Below are 16400 nucleotides of genomic sequence, written 5' to 3'. Positions count from 1 at the left end.
CGACCATGGAGCTGGGAGCAAGGTTTTAGGATTTGGGAGGGTCAATGACCCATAGATGGTAAACTAAGAGACTAAAGTAAAGGTTTTTTTTTTGGGGTTAAATTTTCAGTGAGTGCCTGATAATTAAAAAATACTAGTGGGTCACCCCCTAACAAGTGACACCACCAAAATTAAATCTTTCCAACGCTTACATGACATCATTAAAGTCTCCAACTTTATTATGTCAACTAACACATTTTTATTTGAAATCCTTCAAATATTTATTTTACCCTTTAATATGAGATTACTATTTTACCCTCTGATAACCTTAATGGTTTCGTAGAATTATTGTTCAAAGTTTAATGGGACTATCATCAACCTTTAACATCAATCCATGATCCTATGGATGAAATCTTGTCAATAAGGTCACCAGCATTGTTTTAAAACCCGGACCGAAGGGTAACCTGTTTTACTGTCGGGGTCATTGGTCAATCGGTCTAACCAGCCAGTTGGACCGATGACGTTAACGACAATTTTATTTTTAAAAAATTACATATTAATCCCTTAAATTTTAATATACTACAAAAAATCTCCTAAAAAGTTCAAATTAGTCCATAAAATTTTTATTTATTTCAAAAATACCCCAAAAAATGACCAATTAATCCTTGAACTTTTGACATATATCCAAAACACCCCTATAAAATTACAATTTAATCCTTATAATTTTGAAATATTACAAAATCCCCATAAGACCTGAATCAGACCGGAGAAGCTGTCGAATCTCAATTGGACCAGTCCGACCGACCGGTCCGGTCTAGTTTTTAAAACAGAGGTCACCAAAGGTTCAAATGGTAATAATCAGCCTTTAACACCAATCCTTAGACCATGATCTTTTGCATGGAAAACCCTATTGATACCATAGTAGTGTTGCTTTATTAATCCATACACAAATTTACTTTATATGACAAAATATAACAAAATTTTAAAAATATAAATTTTCTCATAAATTTGAATCACAAGCTTGTAATGATGGAAACAATTGTATTGATTTTTTAATCTATAGACACCTTTGTATGTAATCATAGACAAACATTAAGGACTTTCTTGCAATTTTGTTCATATATTTATTGATCTCTTCTATCTTGAAGTTAAAATAATTAAAAAAAAATTCTATAATTGTGTGAAAAATACTATAAAATTTGAAAAATATAAAGTTATCTCCTAAAATCTAAATAATATCTTATAATATCTTTTAGAAGGGAGAGATTTCCACATATTTTTCAAATAAAACAATAATTTCATAATCTAATATCATAATCTTATCTTTGACTTCATAAATAACACATTATTTTTTTAAATGACTTCTTAAATATCATAATTTTGTCTTTGACTTCATCAATAACACATTATTTTTTTAAATGACTTCTTAAATAAAGCAATAACTCATCGTTTCAAATCATGCTAGCAACAATCACGCCTACAATGGTCGTTAATTCTTTTTTTGTAACATGTAAAATTTTAATAAAACAATGATGGATTCTTTTGTAATGTGCATCTTTGACATTCAAATTACGAATAGGCACAATAATTGGTCACCCATTGGTACAACTCAAACTCAAGACCAGAGATAATGCTTTCAACCATGCACCACTCTATTCATTCAACCATAAGTGGGTGGTTAAAAACTTTAGTTTTGGAGGCCATGACACATCTTATTCAAACACCTTCAAAATTTTTATTTTACACATCATCATCAAATAATAAATAATAATAATAGTATTAATAAAAAACATATTTAATATGAACAAAATAAGATGATGCAACAAATGATAAGAAAATAGGGTATTATTATTCAAAGGGCACTTATTTTAAACTCAAAGAAAAAGAAGTAAAGAACATTACGCTGCTTTTTTTTTTTTTTTTTTTTTAATAAACATACACTTTTATCATTCAACAACCACTTCCACTTCTCTACATACACTTTTTTCAAGATATTAGTGTTCTTTGAGTGATAAAAACAATAAAGATTGGCTTACAACTTAATCTTACAAATTTTCTCTTACAACCTCGACGTCGCAGCTCCTATTAGGAAAACGAGACCCATTATTGAGCAAGAGAAACCAATTGCGAGCTGCCACGTCAAAGTTGTAAGAAAAAAATTGTGAAATTATATTATAAGTGTAGTATTGCCGTGATAAAAATACAAATTGTGTCCTCTAAATGATATTACCCCTAACAAAATATTATGTAATGCCATCATGTCACTTGGGATGCAAAACCAGGTGTAACCTTGCTTGGCAAAGGACCAACAAATCAATGTTTCAAAACTTGGAAACACAAGAATTTACCAATAGAAACTCCAAAATTTACCTAACAAAATGGAAGTTTTGGTTACAACAAAGACCATCTACAAACAAAATTGTTTCCATTAGCCACCAACATTAAGCATCCTGCCCAATCCTTCTTCCCCATTTTCAGTAATGAATAAATTACAAGCACCAGGAGCAAGCTTTTCCAGATATATGCAAGAAAAATTAATCAACTAACACTTTTCTGAGTTTCCAACAGAAAACGTACTCATCCCTGCCTTCAGTGCATTGAATTTGACCGGCCATCCCTGAGTTCCTTGAGTGTCTACAATCAAGGATGCTTATTAAAACGTATTGACTGAAAATCATGAACATAATTTATCAAAGTATTGTGATTGGAATTCTCATGACATACCAGCCGTTTGAACGATCTGTTATTTATTGACTTTTTTGCCTTATCTAAATCTGGTCTGGCACGATCCAGGGTCTGTGGAACAAAAAATATATATATTTCTTGTAAGCTTTAGATCAGCAAGAAACTTTGCAGGTAAAATAATGCCCCCAAACAGAAACAATATAATTAGGTAGAAAAAGATATAGCCAGTAGCTGAAGATATTGGAAATAATACCTGAATCAGAGATTCCACACGGCGCCGCATCCGTGTGTGCATGAAACCCGCTGAGCACTGAGGAATATTGAAGGAATACATTGAGATCAAACAAATTATTCAAGAAACTGAATACAAATGATGAAGTAAGAGTTGAAATGCTACTAAAATAGTAGAGTCACAACTTGAAGGTGCAGCAGCTCCACAAGAAATCCACAGAAGATTACCTTATTCATTAGCTATCAAACGGCATTTAATTAAAATGGAATAATAGAACAAGAATCCCAGGTATAATGTGACAAGTCAAAGAATCAGAGTGAACAATGATTTCATATATCTTTTTTTCAAAACAGAAATCATATTATAGAATCCAAAAAAGAGATTGATAGTGTTTTTCGAAAAATAACTTTAATGGTATTTCCATGGTTCTTTCACTATCAAAAGTGCTCTTACGCTAGATAATGCCTAGCCAGAACACTTGATGCTCACATTATGCTCTAAGTGAGCATGGTCGCACCAGAACATTAAAGAAATAGAGTCAGGTGCACTGCAGATGGTCATATGTATCTTGAACAATGCTCCTATGCACTCTACTTTGTGTGATAACTTTAGAGTAGTTCATACTTAGAAACATCTACCACATGACTTACTGATGATGTGAGGCAAACATTTAAAATTATTTCAGCTGTAAAACATAAAAGGTAAAACAAATGGTTCAAAAATCGTAACTTTTAATAAGGAAATCTCTGTTTTGATACTGATTACACCTATTCAATCCTTTCTAACCTATAATTACTATATATACTACAAGCACAGATCTAAATTCAGAAACTCAGGTCATAACTGTCTTTTATGGCGTAGCTTGTATTAGGAGTGACTTAGTATTTTCTCAAAATTCTATTATCCAGTGTTATCAGGGTTTAGGGATGGCTATGTGAGTTGAGAGATTTTGAGAGCTCGTGCAGTTGTTCATTGATGTTAGTAAATTTTGGTCTCTCTCTTTTCTGTGGACATTGACAACCACACAGAACCACATAAATTATCTTGTTCTTTACACTTGGAAGTTATTTGTGTTTCACAATTTATTGTTGTTTGGCACTTCACCGCAAACAGTGTCGCAAGCAATACAAGGCACTAAGTGCTAGTGTTTTTTTTTCCTAGCTTAGCAGACTATTTGGTTATCTTTTTGTGCCAAGAGTATTATAATTAGGCTGCTGGCATAATGAGATCTACATTATCCTGTCGTATGTAAGAGTTTGAGATAAAATACTAAGTATTGAACCAAGTTAAGCAAAGGAAAACCACCTTGACATGATAACTAACGTATGCATGGAAAGTTGACAAATTCCAAACCGTACGGTCCAATTTTTTTCCTTCCACATGCCGAGGAAAAATGACTGCATTAAATGAAAATATTAAAATATTATAACAAGAATGAAAGAGAAATAAATAAGCCTATTAGTTCTGATATTACCGAAAGTAACAAATCCTGCATTGGCAGATAATGCTTCAGAAGGAGCTTCCTTCAGTTCTAGAGGAGGGGAAGGAGACCACAAACAAAGAGGCGCATTATTAAGTCCAGCTGTACGCCTTGCTTCTACAAATTCCTGAATAAAATCAAACATGGAAAGTGAAAACAAGAAATAAGCCAAGAACAGAAAGTAGAAAATATTCTAGAAAAAAGTAACAGTCAAAAGCTCCAACTCAGAACTGCCGTAAACACTGCAAACTCGACTAATTTTAGCTTCTGAAATCCTTTAAGGCTTGATTTTAAAGAAGTAAAAATAGATTCTTATATATATTTATAGCCAATAGTGAACCACTGTTGGAAACTTATGAGACTTGAAGTTAGAAAAGGAAAATTATTTTACACTGTACCTGTAGGAAGGAAGTTGCAAGAATAGTATCAATGGAGTCATTGAATCTCATAGGAAATACCACAGTCACCTTTTCTGCCTGCATTAACAATTACGTCTATTCACTCAGCTAAATCACAACTAGTCCATCTCTCATACATAAATTAGGGAAAAATTAAGGAAGAATATCCAGATGAACACGATCTAAATCTCCCAGCTTGACTTCAAAAATAACAAAATAATAACAAAAGATTGAAAGTTTATCAGAATACCTTAGGGATGAGGAAAAAGGACTCCTTTGGTCGATGCACAAGGGCAAGAAGCTGATTCATACCTGGAGCAACAGTCCTTGTAGCAAGATGTTTTAGCACTACTCTTAATGGAGCACCTAATACCACTTCTCTTACAGATGCAACCTTCATCAACAGAGCTTGTCTGTTCTCTGCAGAACATCAACAACAAAAAACTGTCAAAAGTATTATTCACAAACATGGAAGAAATCAACCTCAAATTCAATTACTACACTACATATATATAGAAGCCATTGTTTTATAACAATATAACACAAGTGAACCCAAATGCCAGGGCTAGCAAACTCTGTTAGTGGAGTTGTGTATTACAAGTAGCCAAGGATCAATTCCACTCAAACCAAGAATGGGGATTTAAAAGGTAAATTTGGCTTAACTATCATGAGTCCACGTGCACAATAGGTTCCAACAGAGTAAACCAAAAAACAAAAAAGTGAAACCTAAGAAATCACGAAGAGAATTCAATGCTTATGCACTTGTATGCTATTCCACACATATGTATTCAACAGGAAAGAACTCTCAATATGCTCATAGCATTCGCTTGCATTTAAGATTAAGATGAAATAAATTTAAAAGCCTGCACAACAGTTCTGGAGTCCATATTTAAATGAAGAACAAAATTCCAAAAAGTGCTGAACCTCAACCAATCACCCAATTTTGACCATGAAGCATCAAACATACAGATCTTGCATAAAATAAGCCTATCATTCTTGCCATCATAGACTAGGGATGCATTCACCAACCAATTTCTAGAATTCCAATAAAGTTTTTTTTTTTCCAGATAATAGGCCATCATGGATATTTTTCATTTATGTCTGCTTGTGCTTCTCATAGATTTTTAATTAGAAGCAATAATGCTTGCTTTAAGGCTACTTTTATAGCTATTTTTAATTAGAAGCAATAATGCTTGCTTTAAGGCTACTTTTATAGCTTTGACATAGTTCCTTGGCATTGCAACTACTAGTTTGATGCTAATGTTAATGATCGGGAGCTCGATAGGTCCGTACTCTTATCTAGAAGGTACTCTAGGTTCTTCACAATGTCTTAGATCAGAAAGGTCAACAAGTCCAATTTGCATCTAAATCTAAACAAAACAAGGAAATCCATTCCTATTCTGGGAAAAAAAAAAAAAAAAATTAAAAAATCACAATCTCGAGAAGCAAAATGAAGTTGGAAAAATTTCAAGCTAAACCTAAGTTTTTGTGGCATATTCATAGCAAGTTCATAATGACCTTAGAAAAGAAACTCGTTGAACCTTCATCTGGAGAAAGTTTTGACAAATTGAGTTTCAATGTGAGATTAAAGCCATCCCGAGGAGGATCAAGAATCTGTACAACCGAACCATATGCAGCTTTTATAGCTTCTATAGCTCCAAATGGAAGTCCCCCAAGGAAAATGGTTTCAGGAGGTGGAATGGGCAATGACACTGATAACAACACAAGATGTGGATTCTTCATCGTAACCTGCAAAACAATAATGTCTCCTTATTAGACGTGCTCTATATCATTTCATTTTAAAAAAATTTACTTTGTCAAACTTGCAAATGCAAATGCAAACCAAACCCCTCCTCACCCCGGTGTGAGTGTGATTCAATTCCAAAATCTCTAATACAACCCCAAAAGATCCAACCAGCCGAACAAACTAGTACGACTAACCATGCCTCTATCCTATACCATGTTTACTTGCATAAATGTATTAAAAACATTAACCTAACTTAAGATAGCCAACAAAAAGAAAGCTATAGTATAACCTAAACACAAACCTTAACCTCATGCTTCTAAAATTATCAATAACCTCTCCTGTAAGCAAACAAATCTTGGCAATTCAAAGGGGGGGTTTAAGAAAATTTTCAAAATTGAAGTGGATCAATAACAAATAGTAAAAAAGCAAGTGAAATTGACCTGAACGTGGTAACGAACATCGTCAAACTCAACCCACTGATAATCCAGCTCAACTGCTTTATCCAAACTGCAAATAAATCCATCAAAACATAAAAATTTTTTATCTTTTTACCACATTTTTTTTCTGGGTTATAAAATTAAGTGTATTTACATAACAAGTAAACACCCGTTTATCAAAGTACGCAAATGAATTATTTAAAAAAAAAAAAAACTTACTTTTGAACCCTATTCAACAAGGTCTGAAGAAGGAACCTCGAATGAGACTGTAAAAGCAACATCTGGTTATGGGTCCACTTTCAACCTCTGCAACAATGGCTGACTTTAAATGAATTGTGATCTGTTTGTTTTGTTTTGAGAGAGAAAGAGGGGACAGGAGACGTGTTGAAGTTGAAGGGTAGAGATTCTTTATTTATTTATTGTTTATCGGTGTTCATTTTATTGACGACCCGCGACCGTGTGCTTCGCGTCAACATTTTAAAATGTATTGGGTTTTTTAAAACAATATGTAATATTAGGGGTTTATTGGATATTATTGAATTTAAAAGGAAAAGTTAAAGACAGATTTTGAAGACGCAAAAATATGTTATAATAAAATATCAAATACCTCCAATAGTTAATAAATACGTTAAAATTTACAATATTATAAATATTACCAAATTATCCTCATATTATTTATCTTAATATTTAAAAATTAATAACAAAATAATTTTTATTATATTATCATATTTTAAGAGTATTAATGTATTATTAACTTTATAAAGAATCATAAACGAATGTTTTTATTAGTGTTTATTTTGTCTTTCTTTTCGGTAATAAATTATTAGAAAATATAATTTCTTAAATAAAACATTTCTCAACTAATTACTCCCAAAACTTGAGTATATATTATTTATCAAACTTAAAATCATTTTTCTAAGAAAATAACTCATAAAACGTAATTGAAAAATACTCGACTTTTTTTTTTTAATTGTTATTTAACGTTATGAGACTGTTCATAACATAATCGTATATATCGTAACATATATATATATATATCAAATTTTCTCTTTTATTATATCGGGTAATGTTATGGGTATTAACAGATTTTACTAACCAGTGTACTAACTTAAAACATAGTATGGGTATCATGCGCATAGTACAGGTACTATATTTGATTTTAACAAAGGTTAGTACACTGGTTAGTAAAATCCGTTAGTACGCACAGTATTATTCTTATTATATCTATCATTATTCATTATCTCTAATATATACCAATAACACTTGACCAGATAGTCTTATTATGTTGACAAAGGGAGATGGTAAAATTATTTTATGTAAATTCTTTTCAACGATATTTTTATAATCATGAAAAAATCTTTATAAAATTGTTTTGAAGTGATATGACTCAATTGCCCTTCTCAATTTAACTCACTCCATCACTACCAAGGAGATAATTCATATTCTGGAAACCCTTAGGGATGTAATTGAATTATACAAAAAATAGGGAGAAAAAAAGTTGTCCTTAAACTACAAAATGGCTCGTTTCTCGCCGCGGAGTTCAGACGAGTACACAGAGATGGAAGGTCGGAGATTGAGAAGATTTGATCGACCATCACCACATTCCTCCTTCCTTCCGGTGTCCGCCTCCGCTTCCACTGCCACCGCTGCCCCCGTCACCACCGCGAACGCCACAGTGACCTGCTGCTACTGCGACTTCAAAATCCGTTTTTTAAATCAACCCCTCTTTCGATTTGGACGAACACACGCCGCCTTCTTCAGGTTCTGGTTCTCCATTGGCGTCGGTTTCGCCCTCTCCTTAGTCTTTGCTGTCATCTTCATTCTCGTTTGGGTTATGTTTTATGGACGAGACTCCAATAACACAGCTTTCTTCTTCTTGTTCGGCTTCTCGCCTTCGGTAAGCTAAAGCACTTTTTCCTTAATGTCAAAAGCGCTTTTTATTTGTCTTTATTTGATCTTATTTTGATTGTAACTTAAAAAGAGCTCTGGGTTTAAAGAAAGTTGCTTAATTTTTACGTGAAGAAGCAAAAATATTTGAGCTTTTCTTCAGTAAGTTTATATTTTGTTTTTGAGGTGTAAAGCACTTTTTTCAGAAGCACTTTTTTACATTTTGTTTTTGTCTCATTTTGATTGTATCTCAAGAATATTTGGTGGGTTTGAAAAAAGTTTTTTCATTTATCAGTGAAGAGGCCAAAAAATTAGAACTTCTCTGATAAGTGCTTTTTTGGCTTTGAGGTGTGAGCAAATTTAAGAATGGTAAACCATCATGCATTTGATTTGATTTCTGGTTTTGTCATTGCAGGTATCAGTTGGTGATGCTGCTTATGTTATAATTTCTTCTTTGATTGCTGTTTCTGTGCATGAGTTTGGTCATGCTGTTGCTGCTGCAAGGTCTTTATATTTTTCTATATAATGTTTATTTACCTATTTTTTTAACTATATGAGTATGATTATGATCGGTATAGCAAAGATATATTCTGTGAACGAATGTTATGGTTCTTGAAGAGCAGTGAGGGCATACAAGTGGAGTATATCGCTATTTTCATTGCTATTCTATTTCCGGGTGCTCTCGTTGCTCTCAATTATGACTTGCTTCAGGCATTGCCACGCTTTACTGTTCTCCGTGTGTACTGTGCTGGCATTTGGCACAATGCAGCAGTAAGCCGCTTGCTCAGTAGGTCAAATTTATTATTTCTCACTGTCTCAACAAAAAATTTGCGCCATTAGTTCGTTCTAGTCGATAACTATTCTGGTCATGTCAAACTTTTCATGTTTTGTGTTATTTTACGAAGTGCTTAATCCAGTGCTGATTGCTTGAATTTCTTTCTAGTGCTGTGCAGTTTGTGGGTTGGCTTTATTCCTCATGCCTGTGATCTTGTTTCCCTTTTACACATATGGTGACAGCCCCATGGTAAATAATCACAAACATGAACTTGTTTCATTTTCTTCCTTATGCATGCATAATAGATATATTTACAATATGTATTTCTTCCATTAATTTTGGTTTATATGGTTTATATGGCTGCCTTGAATAGGTTTTGGATGTACCTTCAACATCGCCTTTGTCAGGTTATTTGTCTCCTGGGGATGTCATTGTGTCGTTGGATGGCACACATATCCATAATGAGCATGATTGGATGGAGATGGCTTCCTTACTAGATAGACAAACACTTCAAAATTCAAATCTTTCTGGATTTACAGGTTTGAGGGCTGTAAATGGTAGAAAGGGGTACTGTGTCCCTAATTCTATGATCGAAGAAAGCAAGAAGATTCAATTGGTGGACAGCCAGTCTGGTTGTCCTGGTGAATTTACTGCATTTGTAACCGTTGAATGCTCTGATACAAGTACGTCAAGTGATGTTACTAGTGAAGATGGCCAGTCTAACAAAAGAGAGAGTAGGCACTGCTTAAATGCAAAGGATATTGTCAAGCTCAATAAATGTGGTGATGGATGGATGACCACTGTAACAAATCAAAGCAGCTGCATATGTTCGAAGGTAGATATTTCTATGTCTGGCAAGTAAAAAAATTTCAAGCGTAGCAATTTCTTACAGATTTTCTTGTTTACTGTCATTTTTGCTTGGAACCTGGTGGAAAGTAATGCTCTTTGTAACAGTAATATATATTTGAAATATGTTATAGGATGAGTCCTGCTTAAGTCCAGTTCAGCTGGTGGGTTTAGTATGGGTTGAGATCACATATTCAAGACCTTCTCCTGAATGCTTGCAGCTTGGAAGAGATTCAATTTCAGATTCCGGTACTGCTGACTTTGTCAAACATGGCTGTGGTGGGACTTTTGTATTTGTTGGTGATTTGATCACCATGGCACATTCAATTCAGTTAACTACATATCGACCTCGTTGGACATTTGCTTTTGTTGCGTATCTTCCAAATATGCTGGAAAAGGTTTTGATGTGCGTGTTCCATATCTCACTAACCCTAGCTCTTCTTAACAGTTTGCCCGTAAGTTCCTGGATCCTTAGCATTTTATTTGTTAAAAATATGATCAAAATGTATGTAATGATAAAACATTTTCACTCATCTGTTTAGAAAAAGAATGTGATAGCACAAGCATTATGTCAATATTACAAAAAATGATGAGGATACAGGTATCTTGTTATCAAATTAATTAGTATGAGTGATTTTACATAATTTATTAAACGTTCTATCAAATTGTTTCAAAATCAATTTCATGGAAGCCGTATGACTGTAGCTTACAGTTCAGAGGCTAAATTCCTATAATCAATCATCAGATTATTGCAAAATGTGATCCTATTTTTAACACTCATCAATATTCATTTTCTCTGATGATAATATCATTTATTAGGTATATTTCCTAGATGGAGAATCTATTTTAGAGGTGACTCTATGTTTCATCACTTCTTTGAGCCCAAGGAAGAGGGAAAAGGTTCTTCAAGTGTCTCTATTGGGAGGGACACTCATATCTATCCTTGCCTTTTTGCGGATGTTCTTCCTTATTTTGTGGTAGATAAAAAGGTAATCTATGCTCTTTCTTTTTGATAGTTATGCTTCACCGTTTTACCTCTACTTTTTCTTCTTGCATATACACCGTCATTTCACTCAAATGTATATTACTAGTGTTTAATTGATGATTCTGCTATTAATTTGGCAATTGTTATTACTTGAATTCTTAGTTATTATGAATACAAATTAATTATTATCAACTTAGCGATAGAAATGCAATCACATAGATATAAGCATGACATATCTTTCTGTGAACAACAGAGAACTGATTGTAATTTTATTATTTCTGTCTACAACACTTTCGATGTAAGATCACCAAGATATCTTCATAATATGAAATCTGAATTTTTGATAGAGCTACTGTCAGCCTCGTTACTTGGTAATAAAATTTGAGATGCAAACTTTTTTGTTGGGAACTCAGTTGAATTATTCTCATTCAAATCCACAAAGAATTGTAGTCATTTCTTCTGGTTATTTTATCTGTGTTTGCTTCTTTCCTCAACCAAGGTCTCTATGGCACATCTATGTAATCGAGGTCTTATTGTGATAGTGATGAACAATTTTTGCCAACTCTTTTACCTCCGTTTTAGTTGTTCCTATGTGGTTGCCTTTTTGAAATGTACCACTGGATTTCATACTATTTAAAACCAAATGTTTTTTATTGCTGTTGTTTGCTTACCGCTACTACAGACTTTGAATTTAGTTATAGATGCTTTGTCTATATCCATTAATCTGGTTGTAATCCCACATTTTGCATTGTGATTCTCATGGTGGCATTTTTTTCCACAGGTTCATCTAACCCTGTGGATTTTAGGCTACCAAGATAACATATGAACATGAGCTTTGATCAACCTAGTTGACTCTTGACACTAATTAGGCGATCAGAAGAGGATCTAAATCCACTGTAAACATGTATTTACTCGTGAAATACTTGCTAACTAAATTGTTATAGAATATCAAATACTAACTTATTTGTTTGCCAAAGCTGTTGAATTCAATATCCACGCACTACGAGATTTTAACCGGTGATTTTGGATGCTGTACTATATATGGATGTCTTGAATCACATGAATCAGGATACACTTGCCTATATCAGAAATATGATAAGGGTCTTATGTTGCACATTTCTTGTATATTTCCCTATTCTCTAAGTGGGTTCGGTTCGGTTCAATTTGGTTTATGCCCAAATGAAACAAAACCAACTCATTGGTTTTGGTTGAAACCAACCACTACCAAAGTGAACTTATCTAAACAGAACCAAATTGACCATGTTGTTTTAGTTTGAGGAGGCCTGATTCAGTTTTCCGGGTTTGGTTGTCTGGCTTTATTCAGGTTTGTTTAGTTTGAACCATAAACCTAACCACGGGAGTATCACATCAGCTTTTCAAGTTATTAAACCCGTCATACCAAAGAATCGTCACTCGACTCTTTTTGGACTCATCTCAGATTCTCAGATAAATAGTTATGGATATATACATGAACTGTACCCTTTTCAATGGCCTAATATCTTTGAAATGCTCTAGTGTTGGTTGGGTAGTATCACTAAAACATTACATTTAAAGTTTAGATATAATTCCAAATTTTGTATAGTTTGTGGGTTTGGTTATCTGCCTTTGTGACACTTTTTTGGGCCTTAGGCAGATTGGTTCAGTTTGAACAGCTAAACCTAACAAACTTTTAAGCTTATTGGTTTAAGCAAGCTGAATCGAACCGAACCGAACCATGCGAATCGATTGTCTGAAACCCTGCCGATGGAGTACCACGTTAACATATTTATGTTATCTATTTACATCTGTCCTTACCATAACTCCGACTGCCGATTGTCCTTGGGCCTTTAGGCCCAATATGTATCTTTGTCCTTCAATGGTCTAATGGGCTGGCCTGTTTGAAACATTTTCAAGGCCCATTTTCTCTCTTCAAGAATGAGAGGAATGTTAGCTCTAGGATTCTGAACATCTCAGGTTCAGGTCGGGCTCGCCCAAACTAGACCAAGTGTATTTATAAAGTATTAGCCCGAGGCCAAAAAAAAAGCCCGGGTTTTTAACATCCCTAGTTCGCTCCTTTGTTTTTTTTTTTTAATTGGGGTGTCTGGATCAGTTTACGTGTATCTCAACTAATCTCTAAGGTCTATTGAAACCTAGTTGGCTCCTTCTACTAATTTTGATGTGAAAGTTAGGTAAATCATAAATTTTGTCTGGGTACACATGTAGAACTCTAGATTTGTGTTCATCTTTTTTCGATATAAACTTTAAAGTTTTCCAAGTTGAGGTCACTGTCTATATGTCTTATATGGATGACACAACTATTTGATATCATATCATATCATGTTTTTTTTAGTTAATCCTGTATGAACACTTACAAAAATGTAAACGAATCTGATTTGGGGTTTAAGATATTGTTTTATATAAATCCCCAATTGCTTGCTCACACCCCTCCCATTTAGTTTGTTTTATTTGTATGAATTTCTAGGGTTCTTCTCCAATCTCCTTTGTTGCTTTTCAAAAGCTCTCATCTAAGCTAATTTAGCTATCTAGTGCATGGTCCTTTTCATAAAAAATTACAAAAGGCAAAGTGTTTTAAGATAAGATATGTTTCTATTTATTTGTTTTTTTGTTGCTCTCTTGAATCTTCTTTGACCCTAATGACTCTCCATTCATACCAAAGGCTTTTTTTAAGTGTCGGTTAGACTAAGTATGTGCATGCCCTTTTAACCATATTATGCTTACGTGATCTATACTGATTAGATGGATATTAAACTGGTTTTTTTTAGTATGAACAAAAAAAAAAAACAGATCCAGAGTAATCACATCCGTATGTGTATGTCACACGTGTTGATGCTAAAACATTTTTTAAATGTATAGTCATTCTTTAGTACGGATAAAAAATACTAACCCAAAAAAAGATAAAGATTGGAAACTGGTTTCGAACCTTGAAATACAAGCTTTCCACAGTCGAAACTAATATGTGCATGCCCTTTTAACAATATTATGCATACATATCACACACGTTGACGTGATCTATACTAATTAGATAGATATCCAGAGTAATCACGTCGTATGTGTATATCACACACGTTGATGCGACTTACACTGATTAAACGAACTGCTAAGAAGCTTTTTATATGTATAGTCATTCTTTAGTACAGATCAGATATTACTGTCCCAGAAAAAGATAAAAGATTTTGGAAAACTAGCTCAGCAGCCGAAACTATTCTATATCGAATCTACAAACAAGTTTAGAATAAGATAAAAAAGGAATAAATTATCTAATCTCAATTGCATGCCAAACTTTATATATGATAATATTGTTGATGATCTGTTCACATTCTCAATACTAAAAATTCAATTTTCACATCACTTGAATGGAATCCTAGTGGACCAATCAAATTCTTTGGGTGGGCTGGCTATCTCTCACACGACTCCATTGTTAGTTTCCTTTGGTTTCAAACCGTTTTTCTTGTTAAAATCAAGCTTCTTCATGAGAAAGACCAACCACTATAATAATAACGATAACAATAATTATTATTTCCAGACTTTGAATAATAATTTTCGTAAAGACGTTCGTGTGAAAGAATGACTAGTCTATATATATATATATATATATATATGGTGTGTGTGAAACTTCTGACTAAATCTTTATTTTTTAATGTTATATTACAGTTTTCGATATACAAAATTTTAATTGAATTTTTGTCTTTTAATATTACATACATGGTAGTATCAAATCGTTTTTAAAGTTTTGCAATAAAAAAATTGTGTTTTAATTTTTATTTTTCAATGTTAGATGGTAGTAATAAATCGTTTTTACGATTTTCGATGTAAAAAATTCGGACGGAATCCCTATTTTTTAATATTAGATGATAGTAATACGATGTTTACTATCATCGAGAAAGAATTGAATATAAAATTGATCATAAAAATAAGAATCCTTTTTTGCTTTTGAAATATTTGAAATATATAAAATATTTATATAGCTAGTTAAAAGTAATGTTTATGCACGCTTCCATTGATTTTATGAGTGATTTTGTTTGTTTGATTAAAGTGGTGGGGCCAGTTTGATATTTTGCTTTTTATGATGGCATTTGTTGACACTTAACTTCCATAACTACCGCTGTTTTGATTTGAACCCCCACATGCACTTACTGTTGACTGTTTCTTATTTTCCTTCACCACAAAGTCTTTGGACGATAATACAGCTACAGGTGTACCACGTTATCCATAATTCGTTTGTTCGGTTAATAAAGTCTTATTATTTTGCGAATTTGTTGGAGTTGATTATTCTGCTTTTAAAAGACAGTGATCGGAGTCGTTTTTATAAGTTTATCGTTTAATTTTATAAGATTATGACGACGGGTTTGTATCAATAAACAGTTGATTTGTTGCTAATTAGTGTTTGGTTTTTTAATTTACCGTTGAATCTTGTAACAACAACGATGACTTATGACAAGAACTTGTACTAATAAATAGCGACTGCTATTACTAACTTGTTGAAAAAGTATCAATGCTTTCAAGGATTGCACTTAAATCCATATATATTAGTAAATCAGGTTGATGAAAAAGAAAAATACATATAAAACTAAGTACATATTTATATACGATTAATTGTTAGTGCAGACATCTTAAAGGTTTTACAGTGTAAGTCGAAGGTCAGAAACTATTCATTAGCTTAACAATATACAAAAATCAAAGTCAAGACAATCAATCACTAGTCTTTGATCTCATGTTGGAAATTTCAAAACATGAGAATCTCCGTGTAAATTTTTATGATAAGATTTATTAGACAACGTAAAAAAAGCATTTCGATTACGTGGCATGATCTCACACATTAGAATTCAAAATCACAATGAATGAAGTTGTTGGCAAAATTACCAAATATTAACAGGCAGCTTATATCAAACTCACATGGATAGTTGAATTTTATAAGATTATGACGACGGGTTTGTATCAATAAACAGTCG

General features: G+C 33.1%; 2 protein-coding genes across 3 annotated transcripts; one reads left to right on the top strand and one right to left on the bottom strand.

The window, feature by feature from the left end:
- Positions 1-2164: 2164 nt before the first annotated feature.
- LOC116146526 (actin-related protein 2/3 complex subunit 2A) lies at positions 2165-7356 on the bottom strand. Its single transcript, XM_031431935.1, has 10 exons — positions 7178-7356; positions 6962-7028; positions 6316-6523; positions 5025-5194; positions 4775-4852; positions 4371-4503; positions 4202-4293; positions 2918-2974; positions 2704-2775; positions 2165-2613 (listed from the first exon to the last, which is right to left on the bottom strand). Exons 1-10 carry the CDS (start codon positions 7237-7239, stop codon positions 2569-2571), a joined length of 984 nt encoding a protein of 327 aa, XP_031287795.1. The 5' UTR covers positions 7240-7356; the 3' UTR covers positions 2165-2568.
- A 1149-nt stretch (positions 7357-8505) lies between these two features.
- On the top strand, positions 8506-12546 carry LOC116146552 (membrane-bound transcription factor site-2 protease homolog). Of its 2 annotated transcripts, none has more exons than XM_031431974.1 (8): positions 8506-8855; positions 9261-9349; positions 9469-9616; positions 9789-9869; positions 9994-10455; positions 10688-10921; positions 11286-11455; positions 12233-12546. In XM_031431974.1, exons 1-7 carry the CDS (start codon positions 8517-8519, stop codon positions 11445-11447), a joined length of 1515 nt encoding a protein of 504 aa, XP_031287834.1. In that variant the 5' UTR covers positions 8506-8516; the 3' UTR covers positions 11448-11455; positions 12233-12546. The 2 variants fall into 2 exon arrangements, with proteins under 2 accessions (XP_031287834.1, XP_031287833.1); XM_031431973.1 differs by having other exon boundaries at positions 10601-10921.
- Positions 12547-16400: the final 3854 nt, after the last annotated feature.

This window comes from Pistacia vera, unplaced genomic scaffold (assembly GCF_008641045.1).
Source record: "Pistacia vera cultivar Batoury unplaced genomic scaffold, PisVer_v2 Contig479, whole genome shotgun sequence".
NCBI classification, from domain to species: Eukaryota; Viridiplantae; Streptophyta; class Magnoliopsida; order Sapindales; family Anacardiaceae; genus Pistacia; species Pistacia vera.
Note: the sequence above shows the minus strand (reverse complement) of the source record. Positions and strands in the feature narration are given on the sequence as shown.